Consider the following 14,228-nt stretch of genomic DNA (forward strand, 5'->3'; position numbering starts at 1 on the left):
ATAGAAATCTCACCTGATTTCTTTTAAAAGAAATCCACCCCAAGATTTTAATTTTTTGCATAACTGACAATAGATTAAAATAATAACTAAGCTTTTCTTTAACGCTCCCCTTCTACTTAAAGAAGGGGAGCGTTAAAGCTAAAAGGGAATGATATCTTTTTAAGCAGTCATTAAATCTCCCAATATAATACCTGAATACAAAGATTGCTCTTTAATTAGGGCGCTTGGCTCTGCCAAACAAAACAAACTGAAAGGAAAGTAGCCAACATGCAAAATTGATGACTGAGCCTCCTTTGTGGTCCCCACATTGTGTGATACTTGCTTATGAAGTCTAATACAATCATAAATTGCGTCCTCCGGCCAATCAGCGGCCCGGGAGATGCTGCATGAAAGCGACCCATGTGGAGAACTTTGTTGAGCACCATTGTTGAGGCTGTCAGCCCTGAGTGGAGGGCCGAGGGGGGGCAGGCTACTATAAAACTTCTCTCCCCAGAGTGAGGAAACCAGAGGAGTTAGCAACCGTTCACAAGACTGATTCTCTCCCAGCTGACACAAGGAGTATTTGAATTTTTCTTAAAGCCGGGACCATGATGATCCCAAGCGTTATTGCGCCTCCTGCCTTCTACCCCGGGCTGTACCGGCCCGCCGCGGCTCTCCCGCTCCACCAGACCCTGCCGTCGGCCTTCCAGACCCACTCCAGCTTCTTGGTGGAGGATCTGCTGCGGATAAGCCGTCCCGCCGCCTTTATAAACCGGACTGTCCCGTCAGCGAGCGCCTCCGTGACAACAGCCACCACCACCGTGTCCACCGGCGGCGCGCTGGAGCGCACGGTAGCGGTGGGTACGGGGACGCGCGAATCGTGCTCACCTAAAACATCGGTGCCGAACAGCAAGGATCCGAGTTTTCTCAAGTTTGGAGTGAACGCCATCCTCGCACCCTCACCAAAGACTGGTGAGTAGACACTACAGCGTCGCTCTGCTTTCTCCTTACGCGCATGCGTTTGATTTAGAGCCACTTTTTTCTTTTCTAAATGAAGGAATGATTTTAACATGCTCTGCTCTTCAACAGCGTCCTTACCCCCTGCAGTCCACAGTCTGAACACCAAGACCTTCCCCGTCCCCTGCTTTGACGCAACCTTTCACCCCATATTCAGGGCGCCTTATTTACCAGGTAGGCGCAACATTTGGTTTTTTTACTCGCTTCTTCCTTATCTACGACTCTCTTTGGCCTTTAGAGTCGTGTCTGTACTAATTGCATTTAAATGTAAAACACTTTCACCCCCTCCTGTCATATATTTTAACCAAAACAGAAGCAGTAAGGGAAACAAACAACCAGAAAAGAAGAAATCACTGTCTCATTAATGGGGACCGCTGGCTCTGGCCTCTGCGTGGACCCACACACCCACCCCCTAATTAACCAATTATCCCAAATCGTCACGCTCTAAATTTGAGGCGGGGTGGCGAGTTATAGTCCCCCTTGCTTCCCATTGGGGGGCGTTTTGGTATTTCCCCGGCACCGCGTTTTCCCACAGCGTCCGGGGGGCCAGCGGGCCACTGTGGCGGGCAACAAAGCCCTCACCACCGTGACCAATTTGGTCAGCTCCCACCGGGTGAACCACCCACACACCCCGGAGAGTGACTTTTACCAGTCGGACCAAAGGCGTGAACCAGTCATGCACTAATTTCCCTATTAGGCGCTATTGAGAGTTTTCAATATTCTCACAAGACCACATAGCGCGTCGTTGTTCTTGGTGCTACTGCGAGCGCGGGGCAGCTGCAGTCAGGGGGAGTCCAGGCAGTAGTGTGCGGACAGGAACACCGTCCTTCGCCGGGAGAGGGGATTTTCAAATAACGCCAACGTTAAAAAAAAAAAAAAAAAAAAAAAAAAATCCCAGTTGTGCTCGAATTGGAGCAGTCGGGGGAAAGTTTTCTGCATGCTGGGCGACTCATAGGATAGGTTACCGCTGACCTCAAATCCCCACTCTGTCTGTGCCTTAAACGTTTCTCTTTTCTCCGAGCGGGCCAATCATCGACTTGAGATAAAGAATAATCTCTTAGAAAAGTCTATAAAGTCGCTAGTCTTTCATTCAGACAAATCATAATAGAGATGGAGTCTTTTCATGGGCTCAGCTGAATGCCTCAACAAAACAACTCCAGCGTCCTGAATAGCTTTTCGTGTTCATTTAATGAAAATGATTTGAGGGCACGAAAAAAAGCACCATTCCCCTCCACTCTTCACTCCCCCATCCAAGCATCAGTATTCTGGTATGCAGTTGTGTTTAGTTTGAAAGTGTAAATCTCCTTTTGTTGCGATAATATATGGCCTTCGCCGCCTGTCCAGAGTCTTTTCACCGTTAGTTCATTACTACACAATTACCGTTCACGGTTTATTAACTCCTCTATCCGCCCTCACAGGGTTCCTTAAAGGATATGCTACCTCTTTACCATACCAATGCGGTTGGGGACCGGCCAATGTGCTAATTAGTCACCTCGTGCCATTTCACTCAGGACGCATAAGCACTGCACAGTTCCAAAAGGGAAACTTCAAATAATAATCCATTGAAAGCTGGTCCTAACGCAGAATCGTTATATTCATGCGGCCATGTCATGGTCTCATGTCCAGGCAGTTTTAAGTACAGCAATTCGGTACATTTGTGGCATGGTGGTTGTCTTTAATGACGGAAAACGATGCTAATTGCTTCCACTTAATTTTCTGTTTTGTTTTTCCTGCACTGTAGCATCTTCATCCGTTGTTCCAATCCCGGGGACTTTTTCGTGGCCCTTGGCAGCCAGAGGAAAACCCCGGAGAGGGATGCTGAGGAGGGCGGTGTTCTCCGACGTGCAGCGCAAAGCCTTGGAGAAAATGTTTCAGAAACAGAAATACATCAGCAAGCCCGACAGGAAGAAGCTGGCATCTAAACTTGGCCTAAAAGACTCGCAGGTAAAACTCGCAAGTGCTCAAAATGTTCAGTACGCCGTGCGTAAAAACCAGTTCCGTAATCCTCTAGCGACTAACCCATTATCGACAAACAACTTTACCCACTTATGATTTTCTCCTTCTTGCAGGTAAAAATTTGGTTTCAGAACCGACGGATGAAATGGAGAAATTCCAAGGAACGAGAGCTGCTGTCTTCCGGTGGATGCCGCGAGCAGACGCTGCCCACCAAAGCCAACCCGCACCCGGACCTCAGCGATGTGGGCAAGAAGTCCTCAGCTGAAGAGGAAGAGGAGGAAGAAAAGGAGTTCGGAACAGAGAGAATGAGGGCGGCAGGTTCCACCATCTCCTCTCCCTCCCTCTCCAGTAAGCACTCGGATTTCTCGGAGTCAGATGAAGAGGAGATAACAGTATCTTAATTTATTTTGAAAAGCGAGTATAGAGTTATAACCCATGATCTGTTTTTATGAGACTGTGACCAGATTAGAAGGAAACTGCCGCTGTGACAAACCATCAACGTCGCCGTTCAAACAAGTTGCACCCATGTTTGTGGCTTCATCAGTGCATGCGCACTGGACAGGATCTGCTACTGAGACACAGTTTGTTTTGCACAGCTTTGTTGAATTGTACAGTATTTTGTACAAGTTCGTATGGAAGTTTTATGCCAAGAATATTGCGTTACTGTACATTGACATGAATAGAGTTGTTTATTGAAAAATGTAGCTATTTTGTTAATTTATACCAATTTGTTTAATAACTATGTTGTATTATGTGCTGTATATATGTTTATTTCACCTTTTGTACAAAAATCAAATAAAACTAAACAATTCCAAGTCACATGTGTGTGCAGTTTTAAGATAACAGTTTGACCATTCAATCATAAATAATTATTAATTTTATTGAAACACAATAACTTAAGACTAGTACAGTGATATCAAATTTAATTCTCTGAGCCCTGGACAAACCAGTGATGAGAAACTGCACCAATCTGCTCTGATGTAAAGAGACTGTACACAAAATACTCCTTTTCAAGTACTGTAACAAATTGTCTAGAAAAAGGTCATCAAAATGCTGCACAATAATAAACTATTTACAAAATTATGTTACATGTAAAAAAAAAAAAAATACATTGCTAAGAAGGCTAAACATTCATTGAGTTTGTGAGTAATAAATCAACAGACGAGTCAAACGCTTGATAGACATCCACACCTCTCAGAGTGGGTTTACACACGCAAACAGAATTAAGTCTCTTTGTGCTTACGAGGACAGTAGCAGGAGAGGCCTTATGAAATACACAGACACACTTAATGGACAAAGAACGTTGGCCACAAATCTGTAAAGTCTTCACATATCTGGTTCCAAGCTGTACATCTCGAGGCAGTGCTGAAAACAAACACGCATGCGGCTTTTGGCTTCCATTTGGAGATCAGAATGAATGTTGCATAGGATAGGTGAGAAAAACATGGAAAGTCGCGCTGGACTCCATGACCCCAGCTTTAAGCACCCCTCCCAGAAGGCAGGCTGGGAGGCTTAAAACAAAAGTATGATATTCGTAATTCTTTAAGCTACTGAAATAATGGCAAACCACTTTTCATTATCATTCAACCACAAGTACTTTTATCTCACCTCTGATTAATTATATTAATATAAACAAAGCAGCATATGCACTAGTTTTCCATAATTAGCTCAATATGTAGTTATGACAGTTTTGTTCATCACAAATCACATAAAAACAGACAATAAGTGTGGCAGAAGCACAGTTCAACGATGTGGATGAGGTATAAAAAAAAATTAAAGACTTTTTCTTAAAGTTCCCCTCACCCGATCAACCATCAATAAGTTAAGTTCGGGTATTGAGCACCACAACACATCCGAATCTTTTTCTTGATAGTGGTCCAAATATTTACACCATCTTCTCAGTTCACACATGCATACAAAAGCACTACTTCTCTTTCATGTGTATTCAATCATGCGGCATTGGTGAATAATATGATGAGAGGTCAGCATCACTCCTCGACAACCGCAGTCGCTCGAGGTGAGAGTCGACTCAGAGCCCTGTCAAGTTTACAGCCATTTAGAGGAATAAAGAATCCGCTAATGCACGTAGAAAATAGTAAGGCATTGTTTGTTAGAATTCAGTCCAGCACCAAAAGGGTTCTGTGCTACAACCGCCTGCTTGGGGCTAATGTGCATGGAGATCTCAAATGTTTACTAAGGGGGTTGAAGCATGAGCTCACAGACTTGCACGGTGAAGTTGTAACACAGCTAGAGGAGAAGAATGCCTCAAAAAGGACAAATCTAGCTGTGGTGGATGATAACTTCCCATTAAGTGCCCTTTCCATTTAAAAATCTTTTTGTGAGAACTTTAAAGGGATTCTGTAAAAGAGATTTTCATCTGTGCAGTTTTTTAAAAGTTACTTTACAGATGCTGTGGATTAAAAAAAAGAAACAAAAAGCTTTTCTCAGGAAGTAAGTGTTTATATTTGTCTCTTTAGCCAGTAAAACCTACATGTTATCCTTCTAGATTTACTGGAATAATAATTTCTCAGCTATAATGCCATATTATAACCTCTGTGGACCTTAAAGAAAAAGTGCAATATAATAAAATACCAAAACAAAGTGTAAGTAGGTTTTGTGATAAGAACTTTTGATTCAACTAACTAAGCTTGCCTTCATAAGGTTCTTTCTTAAAACACGGTGTAGACAAAGCTTTGCTACAGTATTTGCTTACTTCTCTGGTACCATATAGAAAGCCATCAGTTCCCATCCTTCATGTCCACAAACACGCTCGGCTATGGCAGGTAGGAACTCATCGCTTAGTTGGTTTTAATGGACACGTGTCCTTCGATGGACTCTTTTTTTTGTCTTTGCTAGTTTGGGATGGACAACTAATGAACTCTCTGAGAAGTCTGTTGGAGTGAGATCAGGCATGCTATGAGACTGAACATTCACTTTGGCTCGATTCATCCTCCAGTGATCACACAGGCAACTTCAGCAATGGAAGAGGAGGAGCAGCAAGAAAGTGGCTGGCTGTTCCTCCATCCATTCAACCCACAGCAGCATATATGTTTTCAGAAGGCTGAAGTACAGGGTTCACTCACGCTCCAGAGCTGAGGGCCTGTATCACCATCTGCAGGCAGCTCTGGCACACTACAGCTTGGCAGGACCCGTAGTGTCTTAGCCTGGTGTCCTTGGACCGATGCTGCAGCCTTGTGGAGGATGGAGGACTCCTGGCTGGTGTTTTAAGTACACTGATGGCTGGTGATGATGGTAATGATGAAGCCTCGCCAACAGCAACAGGCTGCGTGCTTTTCTTCTGTCTGTCTGGAATACATGTCAGGCTCCAGAGAGAGGAGCCACGGGCCACAGTGGTGAAGGGAAAAAAAAAAACACAAAAAACAGGACAAACAGCGCAGTGCAGTAGAAACTTCTGTTGCCCGTTTACTGAAATGCAATTTCACTTTTTTTTCTTTCCTTTTTTAAAGTATTTGGGTTACCTGCACCCAAATTAAGGTGGCTGGATTTTGTAGCATGAAATTCAACCCTCAAACGGAAGTTCTCACACTGAGAACAGTTCTTATTATTTAAAAGAAAAAAATTTTTTTTAAAGTGATGCCGGTGTTGCCTTCAGATAGCATCACAAGGTCGACTCCAGCGATGAGTCCAGGATGTCATCCTGGTGGCTGTTGCTGTTGGAGTCGCTGTCGTAGCTCTGTGGGCTCGACGAGGTCGCTGCCTCCTTCAGACGCATCAACATGTTCATCTGTCGGCACAACTAAGTGTCAGTTCGACTGAGCTTTATGCACGAAGCAGTTTCTTTCACACACAGGTTATAGTAGACACTGTGCATTTGGTTTAAATGGTTTAAATGCTCAGAACAGAAACAGGCATCACAGTCTGCTCTTTACTCACCAGTGGGTCTGCGTCACTGTCACTCTGTGGCGGCTCTTTTCTGACTCCTTCTCTCGGGGCTGAGTAGCCATCGAACCCGACATCCTCTGGCCGGAGCTGCAGCAGCGGGGGCCAGTCACCTGGAGGGGGGGTTGCTGACCACGGGTAGGTGTCAATAACCCAGGCAGCTGGGTCTTCCCATGCAGCTCTGCGGCCATACAGCTACAGAGAGAGACGAACATCAGAACTGTGACCCAGAGAAGCTTCGAGGTGGACAAAGAATTTAGGACAACAGTTTTGAAAAACAAGTTTGTTGCTGAGGTTCAGGTTTATGAGTAATAACTAAAAGTTACAGCAGACAAGAGTGAAAGCTGGAACATATGTGAACAGAAATGAAAGAAGACACAGCTTCTGATTCTTTGATGAAATGGGAAAAATGTGAAAGAGAAGAATGGTAATATGTTTAATAACTCTACAAACAAAAACTAAGCCCAACCTGCAGTCCCTCACGCACTGCCTCCAGCATGTAGGGGATGATGGAGTAATTCCAGAGATCAGTAAACCAAACCCTGGAGCCTTCCACGTCCATGGGACATGACAAGAAGAGACGGGGTCCTGCAAACCACAGAGCAGAGGTATAAATAGTGCTTCCACACTGGCATCTATGCACTCCCTGTTCTCTCCCGTGCTCTCACCAATAGTGACATCAGAGGAGCTGTGTGTCTCCAGGAAGCGGTTGAGGTGGTGCCAGACCCGCGGGACCCAGTCAATAATCTTCACCAGCTCTACGTTGCGTGTTCGGCTGCTGATCTCCATCTCGATCAGCTTCCTTCTCAGGTAGCGGCCAAGGAAACCTTTCACTGGCTCCATGTGGTTGACACACAGCACCCACCTGATCAGAGATCACACAGGCATATTAGGACTCAGAAATATAACATCCTACCGCCTGTCCTGAAGGGAGAAGCTGTAACTATGATCATGTGAATCTAAGCATTCAGTTGCCAGGCTCTACAACGACAGCCTACAACATAATCTATTTCTCAAGCCAGGGAACCAGGGTTTTCTCAAAAACCCGTCTGACCAGAAGCTTTAGAAAACAACCATGTTTTGGGGGGGTGCAAACTGCTCTGACATATATAAATAATTGTTGCCCTAATATTACAGTTTTATATTTGTAGCTGTTGTTTACAGTTTTGCAAACTAAACATCCATCCATCCATTTGCTTCCGCTTATCCTTTTCAGGGTCGCGGGGGACGCTGGAGCCTATCCCAGCTGTCATAGGGCGAGAGGCGGGGTACACCCTGGACAGGTCGCCAGTCTGTCGCAGGGCCAACACACAGGGACAGACAACCATTCGCACTCACATTCACTCGCACATTCACACCTAATGGCAATTTGGATTTTCCAATTAACCTATCCCCACAAGCTGCATGTCTTTGGATGGTGGGAGGAAGCTGGAGTACCCGGAGGGAACCCACGCAAACACGGGGAGAACATGCAAACTCCACACAGAAAGACCCTGGCCTGATGTTGGAATTGAACTCAGGACCTTCTTGCTGTGCGGCAACAGTGCTAACCACCGTGCCACCGTGCTGCCTGCAAACTAAACATAAAGAATTAAATTCAATATATTCAAGAGTCAACCCAACACTTACTTAACCCTAGAAAAATTAAATATCGGAGCTCTTAGAGGTGATAAATTCAGCTGTTACCTCCTACGACCCACTAAAGAGGAATTCCTCTGCAATGTAGCTTTTTGTGCTTGTTACATTTTGCAGGCTGGGTTTAACAACCAGCATGTAGAGAATCTGTGTGCATGTTTACTTTGCTGGACTTGTGATCCACGTTGAAAGTGACGACAGCATTTGGAGTTAGCGGTCGGCCCTCCAGCAGCAGCAGGTGATGCAATAGCTGATTGGCCAGGTAGGTCTTTCCTGTACCGTTATATAAGTTGTTGGTATTTATGCTTGTGCTGGTGCATTTTGTTTTAATTACTGTGTGGTTGGGTCTCTGTGTTTTATAAGCAGTGCCAGCCGATAGAAACAAATAAAACGCTGGGGTTTCCCCCCCCCAGGTCTTTGCTCTTTGTTGTGCTCATTTTGTTTTCGGGTGCACACATATTTGTCCGTCTAGCTGTTCCAATTCTTTTTACATTCCTTCAGGTCCATTCTGGCAGTTTCAGCAGGCTTCCTCCAGGAATTTGCTGACATTTCTAAGTTCTTATATTGATGCTATGACATTTATTCTTTATACTGAGGGGATGATTGTTACTCTCTCACTGATAAATTCAAAAACGGGGGTGAAAAGTAGCCAGAAAAACAGAAGAAGAATCAACTGTTCTGAACAGGCCTGTCACTGTAGCTGTGGGTTGCATGGAGCCAACCTGTAGTCACATTTCTAGGGAGGTGCATGTCAGGTTAAGCTGTAGGGTTTACGTAGCTATGGTATAAATCCCCAGTTTACCTGAAGTTGTGGTGAAGCTGCAGGTTGGGGGCAGATGAAGTGGCTTGGCTCATGGTGCCGATAATGTAAGGGCTGAAAGGCAAGAAAAGTACATCATTTCATGAAGTTACTAAACACGTTGAGAGGGATTTACTCTGCTTTAATCTGACGTAACTCCCTGAGCTGTTCTAACAGGGGTTTTCTTTCAGCTCAGTTCATTTGAGGTAAAGTGAAGCCAACCTGCTCTACAGAACAACTGTACACATTTTCAAATAAATGCGATACTTCTAGTCTTTATTGAGTAATAACACTAAGCATGTATACAAAATCCATTCAAGCTTTAGGAGGACTGTGCAGATGGAATGTGTAGTGAACTGACCTGTGCTGGTAGTTGCAGTTGAACAGACCATTGAAGATTTCTCCCAGGGAGCTGACATGGTGGAGGTTGTCCAAGATGACCACTAGAGGGCTCTCTGCCCCTGAGACACTGCTGCACTGCTCGGCCAAACCTGATAAGTACTGACGCAGCTCCTACAAACACATAGATTACGTTTTACATTTCTTAAGCCAGGGAACAAGTTGTTTCTCAAAAACCCGTCTGACCAGACGCTTTAGAAAACAACCATGTTTTGGGGGGGGGGGGGGGGTGCAAACTGCTCTGACATATTGAAATAATTGTTGCCCTAATATAACATTTTTATATTTGTAGCTGTTGTTTACAGTTTTGCAAACTAAACATAAAGAATTAAATTCAATATATTCAAGAGTCAACCCAACACTTACTTAACCCTAGAAAAATTAAATATCGGAGCTCTTAGAGGTGATAAATTCAGCTGTTACCTCCTACGACCCACTAAAGAGGAATTCCTCTGCAATGTAGCTTTTTGTGCTTGTTACATTTTGCAGACTGGGTTTAACAACCAGCATGTAGAGAATCTGTGTGCATGTTTACTTTGCTGGACTTGTGATCCACGTTGAAAGTGACGACAGCATTTGGAGTTAGCGGTCGGCCCTCCAGCAGCAGCAGGTGACGCGATAGCTGATTGGCCAGGTAGGTCTTTCCTGTACCGCTGGGGCCTGACAGGATGACGCGCCTGTGCTCCTTCAGCAGGGAGACGTAGCGCTGCAGCATCGGCTTGGGGATGAGCGTGTCGAACACCAGCGAGTCCACGTTTTCACTTCCTGCACCTGTACACGGACACATATATTCATGTCATGGGAGGTTAGCAGTTTGCAGAAGATGACTGAGTTTGTCAAATATCTTAATGTTATTTTCTTTAGTTCAGTTAGCTAAAATCCTCGACCTTTCATAACCAAAGTGTATTAATTAGATTTTTTAATCAATCAATAGTTTGTTTAAATTCAGATAATTTAATGTATCACAATTAAAAATCCTTTTTTTGACAGCTTTATTCATTGTTTTTGTTTTTTTTGTTTGTTTGTTTTTTTACAGTGAAATAAAATGTTTTATTCATTTATTGAACCCAAGACATATTTTAAGTTTTAGCACAAGGTGTTTTGTTTTGATTTATTACTGTGGGAAACCTTTCTCTTAAAAACTACTCTCTATATTAAAAAAAAAAAAAAAAAAAGAAAAAAAATTATATATATATATATATATATATATATATATATATATATATATATATATATATATATATATATATATATATATATATATATATATATATATATATATATATATATATATATATATATATATATATATAAATAAATAAAATATCTCTATCTATCTTTCATCCCTTGATGAATTTAACATGCTGGCGATCAGCCACATTTCCATTGAGCTCATGGAAACTGAAGGCTGCGATGCGAACTCATTGGGACCAATGAGCATGCTGAGAGGTTGGTACCTTTGAGCTGGATGTTGATAGTGTTGTCTCCCACCAGGTAGCCGCACGGCAGCAGCTCAGGCGTGTTGGCGGCACTGGGGCTGCTGGGCCGATGGATTTCTCCAATGTTGTATCCCTGCACGCTGTCTGAGCTCAAGCCTAGCTGGCTCACTGGATCCACATGGGTGATGTACTCCTGTCAGAGATAAAGCATTTAGCAGCTTTCTAAGGACTGAAATGTTTCTGAATGAGAATGTTTTGTCCAAAAACATGAAAGTGAATGGAAGGAAATTATGTTTATACAATATAGGAAGTATAAATGTGTCAAATACAGCCAACCATGTTTTGTCTCTATCTGATTCTTAACCATTTTCCTGTCTTTACCTTGAAAAGGCGTCGGACTACTCCATCCAGGACATCCCACTTAGTTTTGCCACTAACACCGATGCAACCAATAAGAAAATGTCGAGGTCGAGCCTCCTGTGATGGAAAAATTAAAAAAGTTGAATATACCAAAAGCCTACAGATAAAATTAAAACCTAAAAACAACCAGAAAAGCGTTTGTTACATTAGTCTCACCTCTCCCCACTTGCTGTCTTCATCCAAGCTAACGACAATCCTCACGTGCCGCCCCTCCTTCCTTCCTCCTTCTCCGCCCGTGTCATCCAGCAACATGTCTGACCGGAAGACAACGTTACATGTGATTTCTCCATTGTCAGTGTTACACATTAAAACATTTCATTGTTAAATACACTGGAGTAATGTATCATCCTGAACTGTGCAGGTCCCGTCTTACCCAGGCTGGTGGACTCACTGGCCGTGAGGTTGAGGCCATGTTGGGAGAGCCCTGGTGCAGGCCCTGGGGTGTGGCCGTGTGTATGAGGGGGAGGAGAAGATGAGATGGAGGCCTGGGAGCCCGTCCTGCTGCCCTGGTTCTCCAGCTTCAGACGGTCATTCTCCGCCTTGAGCTTCTCAATCTCCACCTGCAGATAAACATCCGAAAATAATCTTTTATGTACATGTATGTATTCACCCTTCCCTCATGTCAATTAAACTGTTAGCATTAAAAATGTATTAAACTAAACATCAGAAATCAATAACGCTTCAGTCACATGAGTACAGCAACAATTATATGCAATCAGACATTCAATGTTTACATCCATCTCAATGTGAAGCATACTCAGTAAGCTCAGTCTGAAATTTGCAGACCTGCATGCGGTTCATGGCCTCGCGGAGTTGATCAAGCTGATGTGCAGAGCTAAGAGCCTCCAGGCGGATGTCAGTTAGTTTCATCTCCTTCTCTCTGAGCTCACTGCGCAGCTGCATCACCGTCTCAGCCTCGCTGTCCAAACACTCCGACAATCTGTATGCGCACACAAGGCAATGCAGTTTGAAGCATTAACATAGTGCAATTTGAGCAGTTTTTTTGTCACATGCAGATGTTGAGCTAGTACACACAGTGTGTTGGAGTGCGTGTTCCTGAGCATGTGGCCTGTGGCTGAGGTGCCATTGTGAGGCAGCTTGGGAGAGGATGGCAATGAAGAGTCCGTCATCTCCTCGATGTCAGAGTGAGAGGAGGCCGACTTCGGAGATTTCTTCTTGCTGAATGCTTGTTTGAAGGAACTTCGCAACTGCAGGAAACAAAAAGAAGAAAGAAAGCAAGGCGATGAACAGGTGAGGTTATTAGAAAAGCTGTTGAGAGGGGAAGTAGTGGGAAAACTGCAAGTGAGTCACAGGGAGAAGAAATAGGGGGAAACTGTCTTATGACTGACTCAGAGCTACAGCCCCAAACACAGTGTAATGTGTTATGTTTACACTCTTATGTAAACATATTTGTTTTCTTCTTCTTCATGTTAGTAATTTATTTAAGGTGTTTTGGCAATCTCCTACAAGAACCACAAGCATTATGGTTCTTCTGACATTTTCAGGTGAATTTTTCGTTAAAGAGCCAGCTCAAGCGTCATGAGAGCAGCTTTCAGGGAGAAGTAGTGTTAGAAAGGAGAAGAAAGGCACTACAGTGACAGCAAAGTGCAGGAAAGGAAGAAGAGGGCCGATGTTAGTAACCTATAAAAAGTGCAGGGGTTAGGCTTCTTTCCTTTCATTTCACATAGCGTACCATTCTTACCTCATACACCTGCCACATGAAGCGAAGCACAGGAAGACAGAGAGACAAAACAGCACATGTTCATATGGGTTTGGGGGTGATAATGTGTTATGGTGGGACAAACAGATTAAACTAGAAATGCCTACAGGACTAGAGATTTTATTTGACTTCCAGGCAGCTGCAAGCTAATTCTACATCATAGCCACCATGAAGCGAGGAGTCTTTCATGATCCATTATATACTCTCCAACACACGCTGCCCCCATGCACTCAACACATCACTCACTGTATGAGCAGCACCTGCATGGAGGAGGCTCCTGTGGGGTCTCATCTATCCAAGCAGTGGTATTTTATTATCACTGTGACCTAAGGCAGGAAACTCTAGAGGATCTGATGTCTAAAAGTGCTACATTGCTCTTCCTGACATTTGACAACATCTGGATTGACAAGCACAGGTGGCCAAACACATTGTTTCAGTCAACCAGGAGGAAGAGAGGGAGGAAGAAAAGTTTCGTACTTCATCATCTCTGACTTGTCCTCCGGTGCACAAAAAAGTCTTTCAACAACAACAACAAAAAATTTTTAAGTGTCATATTTGTTGTATGATCACTAATAAAAAAAACAAAAAAAAAACACTAATGACTCAACATTGGGACAACACTCTATCCAGAAAGCATTACTACATAATTTACAGGTCAAAAGACAACTACTACATTTATCTAAATATCAAGGTAAAACGCTGATGTTTTCTGATCTCTAAAATAACCAGTCAAATCCATCATTACTTGCTTTTCAACAACACTGAGCCTATGAAAATACTGTTTGTAATCACCTTCTCCCCAGTCAAAGAACGCTAAAGAGGAGAAACACAAAGATGTGTCACCCACACAAATATGAAAATGCAGATACACAAGACAAAAAAAAAAAAGTTAAAAAATGGCTGCTTGTTGTCACACAGTGCAATCACCTCCTTGTACATAATCTATTTAAACTGCTGGCTTCTT

At 43.5% G+C, this 14,228-nt stretch overlaps 2 protein-coding genes across 9 annotated transcripts in view; one reads left to right on the plus strand and one right to left on the minus strand.

The window, feature by feature from the left end:
- Positions 1-493: 493 nt before the first annotated feature.
- dbx1a (developing brain homeobox 1a) lies at positions 494-3,771 on the plus strand. Its single transcript, XM_085407848.1, has 4 exons — positions 494-951; positions 1,069-1,170; positions 2,738-2,940; positions 3,066-3,771. Exons 1-4 carry the CDS (start codon positions 588-590, stop codon positions 3,351-3,353), a joined length of 957 nt encoding a protein of 318 aa, XP_085263974.1. The 5' UTR covers positions 494-587; the 3' UTR covers positions 3,354-3,771.
- A 40-nt stretch (positions 3,772-3,811) lies between these two features.
- The window catches only part of nav2a (neuron navigator 2a), a 224,625-nt gene continuing 214,208 nt past the window's right edge, over positions 3,812-14,228 (minus strand). For all 8 annotated transcript variants that reach the window (XM_085407819.1, XM_085407808.1, XM_085407801.1 and 5 more), the window contains 13 exons: positions 12,580-12,752; positions 12,331-12,484; positions 11,918-12,104; positions 11,701-11,798; positions 11,506-11,601; positions 11,143-11,317; positions 10,221-10,456; positions 9,648-9,799; positions 9,290-9,361; positions 7,521-7,717; positions 7,322-7,440; positions 6,847-7,047; positions 3,812-6,697 (listed from right to left, as the gene is read on the minus strand). In XM_085407819.1, the coding sequence (XP_085263945.1) occupies positions 6,572-6,697; positions 6,847-7,047; positions 7,322-7,440; positions 7,521-7,717; positions 9,290-9,361; positions 9,648-9,799; positions 10,221-10,456; positions 11,143-11,317; positions 11,506-11,601; positions 11,701-11,798; positions 11,918-12,104; positions 12,331-12,484; positions 12,580-12,752 (1,986 nt within the window). In that variant the 3' untranslated portion in view covers positions 3,812-6,571. The remainder of the gene's footprint in view (positions 6,698-6,846; positions 7,048-7,321; positions 7,441-7,520; positions 7,718-9,289; positions 9,362-9,647; positions 9,800-10,220; positions 10,457-11,142; positions 11,318-11,505; positions 11,602-11,700; positions 11,799-11,917; positions 12,105-12,330; positions 12,485-12,579; positions 12,753-14,228) is intronic.

The sequence above is a fragment of the Rhamphochromis longiceps genome, linkage group LG1 (genome assembly GCF_057381845.1).
Source record: "Rhamphochromis longiceps isolate RC_006_pf linkage group LG1, R_longiceps_female_GT1.1, whole genome shotgun sequence".
Lineage (NCBI taxonomy): Eukaryota > Metazoa > Chordata > Actinopteri > Cichliformes > Cichlidae > Rhamphochromis > Rhamphochromis longiceps.